Source organism: Halichoerus grypus, chromosome 10 (genome assembly GCF_964656455.1).
Source record: "Halichoerus grypus chromosome 10, mHalGry1.hap1.1, whole genome shotgun sequence".
Classification (NCBI taxonomy): Eukaryota; Metazoa; Chordata; class Mammalia; order Carnivora; family Phocidae; genus Halichoerus; species Halichoerus grypus.
In genome coordinates this window covers 111,283,856-111,298,425 of record NC_135721.1, presented here as the reverse complement: position 1 = coordinate 111,298,425, position 14,570 = coordinate 111,283,856, and the positions used below count along the sequence as shown (strand labels likewise).

General features: G+C 52.2%; 1 protein-coding gene across 1 annotated transcript; it reads left to right on the top strand.

The window, feature by feature from the left end:
• Window positions 1-1,151: 1,151 nt before the first annotated feature.
• Window positions 1,152-13,045, top strand: BPIFB6 (BPI fold containing family B member 6). The gene is made up of 15 exons (XM_036093199.2): window positions 1,152-1,251; window positions 2,540-2,639; window positions 3,707-3,811; window positions 4,281-4,430; window positions 4,589-4,652; window positions 5,087-5,147; window positions 5,938-6,029; window positions 6,821-6,997; window positions 8,079-8,132; window positions 8,507-8,680; window positions 9,462-9,529; window positions 10,964-11,009; window positions 11,819-11,882; window positions 12,319-12,395; window positions 13,013-13,045. Exons 1-15 carry the CDS (start codon window positions 1,152-1,154, stop codon window positions 13,043-13,045), a joined length of 1,365 nt encoding a protein of 454 aa, XP_035949092.2.
• Window positions 13,046-14,570: the final 1,525 nt, after the last annotated feature.

The window sequence follows — 14,570 nt, the reverse complement described above, 5'->3', positions numbered from 1 at the left end:
TTTTTAAAAGCTAGCTGCTTCTCATCCTTCAGATCTCAGCCTAAATATCTCCTTCTCAGAGGGTCCTTCTCTGACCACCCCAGCCCTCATGCCCCGGGTGAGCATGCAGGCGCGCGCGCGCACACACACACACACACACGCATGCACACACTCTATCCCATTCTATTGCTTCTCTTTAAGATTCAGGAGGAGCAGGACCATCTCTGCCATGTGTACCTTGTGGCCCGGTCTGCCTGACATATAGTAGGCACTCAGTAAATGTGAGGCGAATGAATGAATGCAAGTATGGGCTCTGGCCGGGGAGGCGGCCCCGGTAGGCACCCATCTCTGTTTGTGGGTCCGTGAAGCCCCCAGTGGCCGAGCCTGCTGTTAGCAGGAGTCCAGCTGGAACTCCCCCTCTCTGGGTGACACAGGCCAGGCCCCGTGGTCCCTCCTTAATTCTTTTCAGCCGCAGCTCAAACCTGAAATAAACCCTTGGCCTCTGCTCGGGAGAATTTCAGCTCTCGGTAAGTAAGAAGGAGGGATTTCTGGGGGTCCAGTTGGGGTGAGGCTTTTCTGGAAACCTTGAAGGGCCCGGGGAGGTCCTTATTCAGTTCTCTACTCACTGTCTATGAGACCTTGGTGTGCCTCAGTTTCCCTTCTGGTGTGATAATATCTCAAGGGGCCTTAAGGAGCTGTGAGCTGAGATTTCTGGAAGTGAGACTGAGCTGGAGGAAGTGGGGGATGCCATTGGCTGTAGTGTCAGGGTGGGGGGAGCAGAGGGCTCCCCCATTCCCAGTCCCCTCTGCGGCCCCAGCATTGCCTGGCACTGAGCTGCCCTTGAACTTATGGAAAACAGCAGCTGAACCTCCCACCAACCCCATAATGCCGGCTGGTCAGAACCCATCATGCTCACAGATGGGGAAACTGAGGCTTAGAAAAGGGAAGTGACCTTCCTGGGGTGCCCCCAAAGTCCTGTGTTTAATCTGGACACTCTTTGACCCCTCTGGAAGTTAGTAATGAGGTTTGCTGAACTGGCTGGAGTTCAAAGGCTCCCGGTCCCCCAAGACCATCCAGGGTGCCTGTTCTCTTCTGGAGCATGGGAGGTCCCCAGAGGAACCAGGGCCTAGGGGGGCTGCACCCAATTCTGGCCCCATGGCACAGGTGGAGTCATGCCGCGGATCCTGTTTCTGGCACTCTGCGGCCTGCTGACCTACACCCGAGCTGACCCCGGGGCACTGCTGCGGCTGGGCATGGACATCATGAACCGCGGTGAGCTGGCGGGCTCGGGCACGGGGCTGGGGGCAGGTGGTAGGTGGTGACCGCTCCTGTTTGCATGGCTTTGAGCACCCCATGATCCTCAAAATAAAGTTAGCAGCAATGATATTATTCCTCCGTTTTACAGAGGAGGAAACTGAGGCCCAGAGAAAATGGCGTGACTTGTCCAAGGTCCCTCCACAAGTTGGAGGCAGAGCTGGAAACCCTGCTTTCCCAGAGCCTCTCCTGACCCTGATAGCAGGCCTGGGGGCCATAAGCGGGTTGTGAGGAAGACAGACCGGAGCCAAATTCCAGCTCTGCTAACAATTTGCTGTGTGACCTCGGGCAAGGGCTTACTGCTCTGTGTTACAGTCCGCTCATCTGTCAATGTAAAATGTAAAGAAATGTGAAATAGGGCGGCCAGTCCTTACCATGAAATGCGAGATTACAATCTCCTGGAGGGCCTTTAGTAAAAGTTATTTGCCACCTCCTAGCTCCACGACTTTAGGGGAAATGAAGTCACGTGCTGGTGCAAAGGGCTGATGACAGTTCCTCGGGCTCGGTATTTGTCCCCTCTCTGGGAATCGGCCTATGACCGTTGTGCAGGTGTTTCTGGCACGGTGCCATTCAGGGGTGGGGCCTCTAGGCCCGGGGAACCAGCGGCATCTGCATCTTCAACAAGCTCTCAGAGCTCCCTAGTCACGCAGCTTTGAGAGTGGCTGGGCCACAAGATAAAGTCAGCACTCTAGCTTGGGGTTCGGACCCCCATGATATGCCCCCTGCAAACTGCTCCATCCCTGTCATGTCCCTCCCCACCCTCCAGCCCTGCTGAATTTCTCACTCTTGACTCTCCATGTAGCCTTCTTCCCTGCTTCTCCACTTTTGCATTTTTCGTGGACTAGCCTTCTTTACGTCTGTGCTTCCTGGTGAAAGTTCCTATCCCTCCTTCAAGGACCAACTGATATGCCGCCTCCTCCTGGAAGCCTTCCCTAGCTCTTCTCTTCCTGGCCCAAACCCCTCCTGTGGTTCCTCCAGCTGTCTGCGTATTATGGCTCTTGTCACCTGTTACTGTCAGTGCTGGTGACTGTCTCCCCCATGAGGCTGGAGGAGGGCAGGGGCCAGACGTGACTCCTCTCTGGGTCCCTGGCTCACCCAGCCCAGGGTGGGGCGCAGGGACTATGGGCACAGGGTGGTGCCACTTGTGAATGGCCTGTGCCTGGGATGCCTGAGAGGTGGCCCCGGGCAGGAAAGTAGTGGGGAGCCCAGCTAAGTATCTCTCTGGACACCACCACCCCCCTTCCAGAGGTGCAGAATGCCATGGATGAGAGCCACATCCTGGAAGAGATGGCAGCTGAGGCGGGCAAGAATCGGCCGGGGGTGAAACCCATCAAGGGCATCACCAAGTGAGCAGGAGAGGGGCCTCGGGGGTGGCAGGGCAGAGGGTGGTGGGGAATGCTGTGACCAGGACCTGAGAGGGCACGAGGGAGAGCTGGGGCAGGGCCTGGGGTCTCTTCCTGGCTTTGCTGTATGACCTCGGGTAGGTCACTGCTCCTGCCTGGACCTCACTCATCCACTGGAGACAATTGCTGAGTCTCATGAGCAGGGTCACTGGGTGGAGGAAGTGAGGTTGAGAAGTCAAACTCCAACTCCCGGCATGCAGCAGGGGCTCACTGAATGCACGCGAAAAGTTCTCAAATGACAGAGGCAGAAAGGTATCAGCCACCATCTAACGACGAGGCAAATTGGTTCCATTGCAAGTGCCCTATGGGCTTGATTGGTAGGGGCTGCCTGGAAGGATGTGCTGGGGAGGGTGGGCTCTGAGCACTCTGCACTGAGCGGGAAATAGACTGTGGTCAATTAGCAATACCTGCCGAGAGCTCAGGTCAGCAATGGGTGGGGGGTTGTTCGATATGCCACATCTCTGTTATCCTGGATCTCGACCGGTGGTTCTCAACAGTGGGTGATTTTGCCTCCAAGGGACATTTGGCAATGTCTGGAAACATTTTTGGTTATCACAGCTTGCTGGAGTGGGTGGACCGAGATGCGTCTTGTGCCTCTGGTGGGTAGAGGCCAGGGATGCTGCTAAACATCCTACGAGACACAGGACCGCCCCCCCCCAACAAAGATTATTCTGCCCAAAATGTCAACAGTGGCACCGTTAACAAACCCTGATCTAAGCAAACCTCCCCATTCTGCCAGTGGGGAAACTGAAGCCCCCAGAGGGGAAGGGTGCAGCCCAAGATCACACAGCCAAGTGTCCCAACTCACACATGACAAGTACTTCTGTGTACAAACTGATTTGTGTTCAGCCTTTGCATTTCACAATGGCCCCACGAGGCAGGCTTATCCCTGTGGCATGGGATGGGGGATTTACCCAAGAGTTCCCAGCAAGGTGGTGGAGGAATGGATTAAGGGCGCCTGGGTCTCAACTGTCCGGTTCTCATTGCTGTGGATGTCTGTCCCCTCCCAGTCTGAAAGTGAAGGATGTGCAGTTGCCTGTCATCACATTGAACTTCATCCCTGGGGTGGGCATTTTCCAGTGTGTGTCCACCGGCATGACCATCACTGGCAAGAGGTGAGTATGGCAGAGGAGGGGAGGGAGGGAGGAGGATGACCTTGTCTTACTCTTACGTGTCATTTATTGAGTATCTACTGTGAACCACCTGGGTGCTGTGCTCTGAGATGGTGCATATTTGGTTCCTACATTTGGTGGGAACCAGACCTGAGCACAGACAATCATGGACTGAGTGATTAGCCTAGGACAGAGGAAGCCCAACAGTGTGAGGGCAATCAGAAGAGGCTCTGGGGAGATAATGATGCTGAGAAGGGTTTTAAAGGATGTGTAGGAGTTCCCCAAAGCAAGAGGGAACAGGAAAGACTGGTTTTGGGACCTTGGGCAGGTCCCATCCTCTTTTCTGTCCTGTGGGGGCGGTGCCTCACCCTTTCCTCCTCCCCGAGCTGCTGAGACTGAGAGCACGGAGGAGCCAGGGATGGTGGCCACAGTGGCCAAGATGCCCATGATGCCTGCTTACCCGTCCCTCCAGCTTCATGGGTGGGAACATGGAGATCATCGTGGCTCTGAACATCACAGCCACCAACCGGCTTCTGCAGGATGAGGAAACGGGCCTCCCCATGTTTAAAAGCGAGGACTGTGAGATCATCCTGGTCAGCGTGAAGACCAACCTGCCCAGCAAGTGAGGGGCTCTATGGCTGGGGAGGTGGGTGGGGTCCACATCGCCACCCCTGCCCAGCATCCCACATCCTGAGCCCTTGCATTTCCTTTGTCGTGTCCCTGTATGTCCTGTGCCTACCTGCCTGCCATCTGTGCCCTGTCGCCATCCTCTGTGTCCAGCATGCTGCCTAAGGTTGTCAACAAGTTCCTGGACAGCACCCTGCACAAAGTTCTTCCGAGCCTGGTGAGTGCCCAGAGCAAACCTCCACCCGCATCTGCATCCGTGGCAGTGCTCAGACCAGGGCTGGCAAGAGCGTTTTCTCTCGGGTGTGACCCTGACTGACTGACCCCACAGCTGAGGAGGACTCCGAGGCTGTGGCTGGCTCAGGAGGAGAAAGTGCCTTGATCATTTAGTGATGTCTGCCACGAGCACAGAAGGAGGAATGATTACCATTTGCTGGGGAACGAGTCCCTGCTGATTTTGCAGGCTGTGGTCAGCAGCTCTGGATTCTAGTCCAGGTTCTGCCACTGACTTTCTGTGTGACTTGTGGCCTCGGTTTCCTCTCCAGTCCCTGTCCCTCCAGGGCTTTTGGGTCTCCCCATGGAGTACCATTCAGCTGTGAGGAGTGAGACCCTCCATGCAGCGGCCCCTCAGCCCAGCACCTTCTCTGCTTCCAGATGTGTCCAGCCATCGACGCAGTCCTGGTGTATGTGAACAGGAAGTGGGCCAACCTGAATGGTGAGTGGCCCCAGCCATGCCTCGCTCCCACATAGGACATCAGGATGGCTGGGTTTGGAAGCCTCCACTCCCCATTCAAGCGCCTGCTCCAAGCCCAGCCTTGGGACTGAGGAAGTCTAAGGTCGCCGTATCTGTCCAACCCCCAACTGTCCAGATGGGAAACCTGAGGCTCTGAGGGACTCTGGGGTTTTTGTCTTAGTCCTCCATCCAATGTTCTATACATGACCCCCAGACTCCAAGGACAGCAGCCTTGGTGGGCTCGTCTAGAAACCTTGCACCCTGAATAGTAATCCTATAGTGATGACACCTGACTCTTTCCTTTGTCAAGGGGATCTACTCCCTCTGTGATCTCGGGGTTCATAGGGTTTCCTAGTGGGGTGAGAGGAAAACCCAATGGCTGGGAATGAAGAAAACTGGCTCATGTGCTCAGCAGTGTGGCCTGGTTCACTTTACTCCTCTGAGCCTCAGTCTGTGCATCTGTAAAACAGAGCCAAGAATCCTGATCGCGCCAGTCTATTGTGGGAACTGAGCCACAACACCTCTCAGGAAACTCTCGAGCTCTGTGCCTGTAGAGTGATGTGAGGGAGTGGGATTTCCAGGCCAGCCACTGCTGCCTCCATTCTACAGATGAAATTACTGAGGCCCAGAGAGGCTAAGCAACTTACCTTGGGTCACACAGAGGGCCAGGTTTCCTGGCACCCCGGCCAGCTCAGGTAGCAGGTGGCTGGGGCCAGCATCTATGACCTGCCCCCAGTTGGCGGCTCTCTGAATAGAACCCCCTCTTGCACAGCCCCCATGCCCGTGGGTCAGATGGGCACAGTCAAATATGTCCTGACATCCATACCGACCACCACGGCCAGCTACATCCAAGTGGACTTCAGTGTAAGTGCCAGGGGGCCACCAGGGGACTGGGGTTCTCACGAGCCTGCTTCTGCCAGGGAGGTGGCTGGACTGGAGTGCGGAGGGTGGGAGGGTCCCTCAGGCCCTGGCAGACCAAGCCCACCATGAGAGTGTTCCCTGACACTGAAGCTTTCTTTCTCCTTCTGCTCTCAATATGAACCCTGAGTCCTAAGCTGACTTCCAGGACCGCTGACCCCACACTCACACCTTCGCCAAGGTTGTCTGCTTCTCCCAATGAGTGGCTCACCCAGTTGTACCGATGGGAACACTGGGGCCTGGGGGGAGGCAGGACTTGGCTAGGGTCTCACTGTGAGTTTGTGGTGGAGTTGGGTCCTCAGCCAGGTCTTCAGAACTCCAGGTGACAGGTGAGATGCCTCTTCCAGGAATGGGAAGAAAAATCCCACAACATCATCTCCCTGGGAAGTCTTCCTCCAGTATGGATCTTTCAGGCCCTGCATTGTTTGCCACTTACCTCCTTCTGAGAATAAACAGAACGCTGAGCTGCTCCAACTCTCAGTCAGATTAACTGGGGTTACTTAAGCAATCCCATGAGCAACCACCCATGGCTCAGTGACTGATTCCCTTAGCCTCACAGACCTCAGTTTACCCATCTATACACTGGGAGGATAGCCTGCTCTTGGCTCTACCATCGAATGACTTGCTGAGTTGGGGGCTGGTTTTGAGCGCCACTTAGTTTAGAGGACAGAGTCTTGTCTCCAGCCATGGCTGAGCTCACGGCCAAGGCTGAGCATCTCTCTCCCCACTGTCCCAAGCCTACGGTGCAGCAGCAAGAGGGCAACACCATCCAGCTTGCTGATGCTGGGGAGGCCTTCGAGTTCCCTGAGGGCTATGCTGAAGGCTCCTCACAGCTGCTGCTCTCGGCCGCCTTCCTCACTGCAGAGCTGGCCCTTCTACAGAAGTCCTTCGATGTGAATGTCCATGATATGAAGGTGAGCTGCCCTGTAATGACAGTCCCTGCTTGGTATGTCTGTTCTGAGAATTATCCTGGGGCTGTGGACAGCACCAAGACTGGAGATGCTGGGACTGATTTGGGTTTCTATCATCAGTTTGCCCCAGCACCCACCATCTCTCTGCCCATGTAACCACCATCTACTCATCCATCCATCCAACTGTCCATGCAACCAGGTATTTATCCATCAACCTACAAATCTCATGCACTGGCCATCCACCCATCTTTTTTTATCCAGTCATCAGCCACTTGTCTATCCATCTCGCTATCATGTATTCATGCCCTAGACTCTATCCTTCCAGCTACCATCCATCCACCCTTCATATTATCCACACCTAGAACAGGGTCTGGTACTATTGAATAAGTGAGTATATACATCCATCCTTCACCACCCAAACACCCATCTACCCACTCAACTCTCCATTATCCATCTTCCTACTCATCTGTCCATTCATCCATCCTTCCATGCATCACCACGGATCCATCCATTCATCCTCCTATCCATGCACCCACCATCCATCCATTTACCTTCTCATCCATCCTCCCACCTATCAATCCATTATTTATCCACTTTCCCATTCATTTATCAGACCATTCCATATCTTCTTACCCAGCCGTCCTCCCTTCCATCATTCCTTTCATCCCTCCACCCACCCCATCCACCTGCCCATCTGTTATTCATTCTCTTACATAAGTGCTCATCCATCCATCCACGTATCCATTCAGCACTCATTTGTTGATCCATTTCCCCAGTCATCTATCCACCCACAAATCCATCCACCCACCTTCCTCTCACCCATCACATCCATCCATTCTCCCATCTGCCTGCCACTTTTTCATCCAATATTTTCTCAGCATCTGACCTTATGCTAAGAGCCATGGACATTGGGTCATGTAAGCCACAGTCTGGGCTACCCAGGAGCTCCTTATCTATTTAATCACAGTGGTAATATTATGTTGGAGGGAACCTCAGAGGGCTTACCTTATAGAGTCAGAGGAGGTGTCTGTTAGGAAGGGCAGGGGAAGGCTTCAGTAATCCTAACCTTGCTTTTATTTTGTAGATTGGTCAGCTGCCCCCACAAACCACGAAGACACTGGCTGGCTTCATCCCTAAAGTGAGTGCCCTAACTGCCCATGATCTCCATATCTCCCCTGCCCTGTTCTCCAGTTGAAGGGACAAGGGATTGTCTGAACACAGCTTTTCAAGGTCACATTTTCCTTGTCTGATGTGGAATATCCCAACTTCTCCATAAAGTACTCTTTGGGACCAGCATAGAAACAGCTCAGCTTTTGTGAGTTGTACTTTCTATGTCCAATAAGAAAGAGCAGACTGCTTGTTTTGTTTCTTTTATTTCCTGATAGACACATCCCTGCCCTTGCATGTCATGTTTCCTGTGTCCAAGGGACCTATTTCATGATGGACTCCTGGTTTCAGCTGAAGCCACCCATCTGAGGGTGGGCCCTGAGGGGAATGTCCTGGTTTCTGTAGGTAGCTAAGGCCTATCCCAAGCCGAAGCCCTTGGTGACCCAGATCAGGATAAACAAGCCCCCCAAGGTCACCATGAAGACAGGCAATAGCCTGCTGCATCTCCATGGCACCCTGGAGATGTTTGCTGCTCGGCGGCGGGGCAAGGCTCCTGTATCCCTCTTTCTCCTGGAAAGTGTGAGTAGAATCTGTTTCCTATTTAAGCCCCACCTTATGGATATTCAAGGCTGGAGTGTAGGATTTTAGTTGATAGCCAAGTAATGGATTGAAAAATCCTTAATTAATCCCAATTATGTGATCCTAACCTCCTGGGAGCTGTCACCTGATGTCTGATCCTTGGCTCTGCCACTGAACCTTTGAATGGCTAGAAAGATCAACAAACTGAGGGTCAATAGTTGACTCCTTCCTTTCTCTCTTCTCCCTCCCTACCTTTCTTCTTCCCTCCTTCTCTACCTCCTTTCCTTCCTCCAACAGTCATTAGCATATACAAAGGCTGAGAAGGGCTCACCCAGGAGAATATGGGAGGCTAGAAAGATTTCAAATCTAGGTGAGGAAATAACAGAGGACTTCCCAGAGGAGGTGATGCCTGAGCTATGTTTTGAAGGTTGAGCAGGACTGGCCAGAGAAAGGGTTGATGCTGGTGATAGAGGGCATTCCAGGTAGAGATAACAGGATGTGCAAAGGCTGGAGCAATAACGTGGTGTGTGCAAGGACCTACAAATGTGCCAGGCATTTTTGAGAGTCCGGTCCTGGGGCAGGTACAGAGATGCTGAGGAACCTGGGCTGGGGGCATGGGGAGACTACTGGATTCAGTTCCGAAGGTGGAATGGGCAGAGAGGAAGACCCCTGCTTTGCTATGGCAATGGTACTGGGAAGGTGGTGGAGCCCCTGGTTTTACAAGCCCTTATGGGGCACCCACTGTCTTTTCCCTGCTTTTGTCCCCATTGCCACCTGCCAGCACTTCAACCTGAAAATCCAGTACTCAGTTCATGAGAATCGTCTGCAGATGGTCACCTCTCTGGACAGGTAGGAGTCTGATGCCCATGCTGGTGTCCCTGTTCCCCCACATGGGCATTACCAACAGCACTTGGTTTTCTGCTTCAGGGTCTCCCTCTGATCCATCCAGCATGGCCCACACTGCCAGGCTGTTCTGGTCACTATCCCTTTTCTAGAATCCTCAATAGCTCCCCATTATCTGCATGATCTTTTCTCAAATCTTAGCCTGGCATTCAAGGCCCTTCTCAAATTCTCCCACCACCGCTCCTGCTCTTCCACTAAGCTCTTGCACAGCGAGTCTGATCATGGGACCTTGTCCCCTTTTCCATTAATAAGCTTTTGTCCATGTCATCCAAATGCCACCTGCCACCCAGCACCCACCTCAAATGCCACCTTCTCCTGGAAGCCTGTCCTTCTACTAATAACAGCTAACATTTGTAGAGCTCCGTCTATGTGAGGCATTGGCTCCATACATTATACTCATTATCCTACTTCAATATCATACTTTTCCTCATTACCTTTTATGTTTGTCTTAATCTCTGATCTGACTTGTATTAGGCCAGGATTCTTTCAGTGCCAGAGACAATTCCAACTTAACTGGCTTAAGCCCAAAAGGGAATCTTTGGGCTCACATAATTGAAAACTCTAGGGGTAGATCTTAATTTCAAGCATGGCTGGATCTCAGGTGCACAAAATCCTCAGGATCTCCCTCCTCCCTTGGTCTTCGCTGTCCACTTTGTTGGTTAAATTCTCAGGCAGCCTGTCCCTAGGTGGTGGCATAGTGACCCCAACCCCCTCTTGTCCAATAGTTATCAATTACCAAGGCCACTTCTCATTGGTTTAGCATGGATCACATGACCAATTTGACACTGGTCCCTGATGCTAGAGATGGAACGTTCTGACTGGCCAGGTCTGGGTCATGTGCTCACCCTGGGACTCTGTATGCCTTGGAATGAGAGTGGAAAATGGGAGGTCTGCTACTGAATAGAGAATAGAACTTGGGAAGATAAAGCCACCAGATGACCATCACATGGCCTGTTTTGATGCCATCATGTATTAATGCTTACTGGAGGCTGTGCAGGGGAGGGGGTCACGTGAAGGGTCCTAATCCTGTGTCCTGCAAGGATTTGGGGCTGACTCGTTGGGCAGCAAACCTCTGCATGCCTGGCCTTGGGCAGGAGCATAGACATGGCTGGGGGTCCCAGAGGGAAAAGTCAGAACCAATGAGAAGAGGGAGTGGTTTGAGCTGTAGGAAACAAAATGGGCTGTAATGAAAGGTGAGGAGTGCCCCATCATAGGTAGCATCCAAGCAGGGACTTAAGAGCACCTGGTCTGAAGGCTGTGTAGGGACTTCTGCATCAGGGAGGGTTTGTAGGTGTTTGAGATCCCCTTTATCCATGGCCAGGGACAGTGGCTCTGACTGCCCTGCCCACACCTTGTCCCCCCCGCCCCAACCCCATGCAGATTACTGAGCCTGTCACGGGAGTCCTCATCGATTGGTGCTTTCAATGTAAGTGTCTCAAGTGCTTCTTTCTGGTCTGGTTTGAGGGCAAGACTGTGCCTATTCTCCCTTGACACTGCAGGGATGGCCCCTGAAATGGAGGCAGAGGGAAGAGAGCATCTTAACTGTGGGGCTTGGGGCAGCTGACTTGCTGTGTGACCTTGGGAAAGTCACTTAGCCTCTCTGAGTCCACCTCCTTTTCTGGATAGAATCTGGACATCTCCCTGGATTGATTTTAATAACACTGTCGTGCATAGCAGCAGCCTGGGCTGGCTTGGTTGACCCAGCTGTCTTTTTTATTAGTCTCTGTAGCTTCAAGGCCTAGGACAGAACCTGACCAGTAGGCACCAATAATAATAATAACAATAGTAGCACTTCCTGAGCACTTACGCTGTGCTCTGTGCTTTACCCAAACTCACTGAATCCCTGCGCATAGGTGCTGTTATATTCCACTTTCACAGATGGGGAAACTGAGGTACAGAGAGGTAGTGAATGAAAGACTGATCAAAACCACTGAGTTTCCTGTAGGAGCAAAATGGGGTCCACAGGTCACCTGCTGTGTCCTGAATTCCTCCGTGCCTGCCCCATGACCCAAGGCCCACACATCACTCAACAGGAACTAAGTGGAGGTGTAAGGCATCAGCCTACAGTCAAACAGGGTCCTGCCCAGTTTTGCTGCTAGGTGGACAATTTGATGTCTCTAATATTCATTCTTGTGGTCCCCAGACCCAGTTGAAGTGAGGGCTGCCAAAATCTGTTGAATTGAGTTGAATCGAATGATGGGATGTGGGTATTCTCTCCTTCTCTCTTAACCCCAGGAGAAGAAGTTGACTGGCTTCATTACTGATTATCTCCAAGAAGCGTACCTCCCAGTCATCAATGGTGAGGGCTCCAGGGGGCTTTGATTTTGCTGGTGTCAAGACGCACTATAAGCAGGAGGGGATGCCACCTGGGTGGTCTCAAAGCCCCTTCACCGGTCCCAGATAAGGGAGGCTAAGACGGAGTGGATAGCTATTGCCAGGTCTTTGAAGCTAATGTGGTCTTAATGTCACCTGCCTTGGGACAAAGGCCCCTTGCACAGTTTGGGACCCTTGGCTCTTGACCCCACACCATGAGTCAGATCTTGATCCAGACCTGGGATGTGAATACATGGTGATCAGGCTTATGTTCTCTATGCCCGTGCTGGCTGGCAGACGTCATGAGCCAGTCGCTGTGCTATTTCCCACTACTGTGCTCCAGGCGGCCAAGGAGGGGCTGTAAGGAGTAATCAATCAACTGCAGGGCAGTCAGCTAAAATGACTCTTACTGTGTTTCTCAGATGCGCTCCAAGTCGGGCTCCCACTTCCAGACTTTCTGGACATGGATTACAACCTGGCAGAGCTGGGCATAGTAGAGGTGAGGAAAGGAGCTCAGGAAAGTCATGTCAGTCAATACTTTTGGCCAATGAGTGATGAGCAAAAGCCTGCCTCTCTCAGCCTGGAGGGAGAAGGCTTGAGGAGGGCAGCGGCCATCAGTACAATCCTGCCACTCTCTTGAGCAAGACCCTGCCCCTCAGAACTTGGGCCTCCCTTGGCCAGGGGCTCCCCAGGAGGAAACTTGAATCCTGCTACTTTCCTTCTTTGGCATCTTGGGCAACTTACTTTACCTTTTTCTGTGGCTTAAAATAGGGATGATAATATGAGTGTATCCACCTCAGAGAGCTATTGAGATAATTCACCTAAAGGCATACGGTTAGTGTGTAATAAATATTAGCTTTACATTACATGCCAAGTATTGTGCTGAGAGCATTAAATGTACTTTTTTCTCATTTGATCTCTCCACTCTGGGAGGTAGGGACGCTGTTCCCACTTAACCACTGAGAAAACTGACACTTAGAGACGCGAAGGGCCACAGGCAGGTCTAGTTTATCCTCTGCTCCTACACACCACCCTGGTTTCCATTTCCTGGCCACTGGCCTGAACCATCCTGTACGATGGTCCCTCATCCCTACCTGGCCCTTTGCTTCCTTCCAGAATGCCCTGGTGCTGGACTTGAAGTTGAAATGACCAGGGCAGGATTGGCCTTCTGGCTGCCCGCATGCCACCACCCACCTGTGCCCTCTGGAGGAGCCCCCAACTGGAGCCGGTGGGCCAGGCCCTCCTACCACGACTGGCCACCTCCTTTGACAAGAAGTGAGCCGGGCAGGCCTGGGCTGGGCCTTGACAATAAACAGGAGAAAGATCCTCACGAACGTCTGATGGTTCGATGTCTTTATTTATAGTAAATTGATGTCTGCCTTTTCTTCCCCTTCAGTGGGTTTTAGAGTATAAGACCAGCGTGGGGTCTGAGGGACGTTGGTCACAGCCTTGGGGGGGAGGCATGGGCATATATGGAGTCCCTGCTGAATGCCATGCTTCAGGCTTTACTTGTACTATCTCATTTCATCCACCCAATAACCCACGCAAACATGGCCATTCCCACTTTATAGATGAGGAAGTTGAGGCACAGGGCCAACTCCCCTCACCAGGTCACACAGCTGAGCAAGTGGAAGAGCTCCTCTCAGCCCATCTCAGCTGCTTGCCCCAGATCTTGTGTTAAGGATGGCCCTATCCACAGGGAGCCTGCAGAAGCTCAGTGTGCTTCCAAGAGCTCTCCTGTGTCAGCCCCTGCAATCCTCACAACACGTGAGGGACGTGAGAACTGTACCCATTTCACAGATGAGACTGAGGCTCCGAGTAGAACGACTGGTCCAAGTCTACCTGGCAAGTCAGGGAGGGGACAGGGTTGGGATTGGAGTTTGGGCTCTTGGGCCAGTCTGCCTGGGTTCAAATCCTGGCTTTGCCTCCTTGCTGCTGTATGCCCTGGGCAGGTCACTTCACCTCTGTTTTCTCACCTGTAAAAGGGGAATGATGACAGTACCAACTTCTGCAGCGTTGTCCTGAAGTTTCAATAAATCAAATGATGAAAAGTGCTCATGAGCACTCTAAGTGCTCAATAAACGTTAACCACAGATGAGTTTTTGAGGCTGAGAGAGATGTGAACAGGTGTGTCTGGTTGGAGTTGGGGAGGGGGTGCTAATTGTGCAAGGCCAAGGGCCAGCTTGTGTGTTTGTGAGCACCTGTCAGTGTATAAACAGCCTATGGATCAGGGCAGTCTGGGGCATGTGGGTGGACAGGAGGGTCCAGTTGTAGAGGTCTGTGTGGGAAAAGACCTCTGGTGGCCATCCATGTGTGGGTGTCCGTGTGTTCCCGTGTACGGAGTCTGTACCAGGGGCTCACAGACAACGCTCGTGTGAGGATTGGCTCCCAGGATTTGTCGTATCTGCCCCATCACCTCTTCCGAGATTGCCACTGCTACTGTTCTCTAAATGGACTCCTTTTAAAAGTAAATGTTGTACACCTTCAATTTACACAAGGTTATATGCAAGTATATTTCAATTAAAAATAAAGAAATAAATAAAAAATAAAAAGTAAATGTATGTTTATACATAATAAAGTGAACAATGCATTTTAAGATAAGTCTACTCTACATGGACCCTAAAAATCAGTATCATTTGCTAGAATGTAAAAAAAAAAATCCATAACTTTGAAA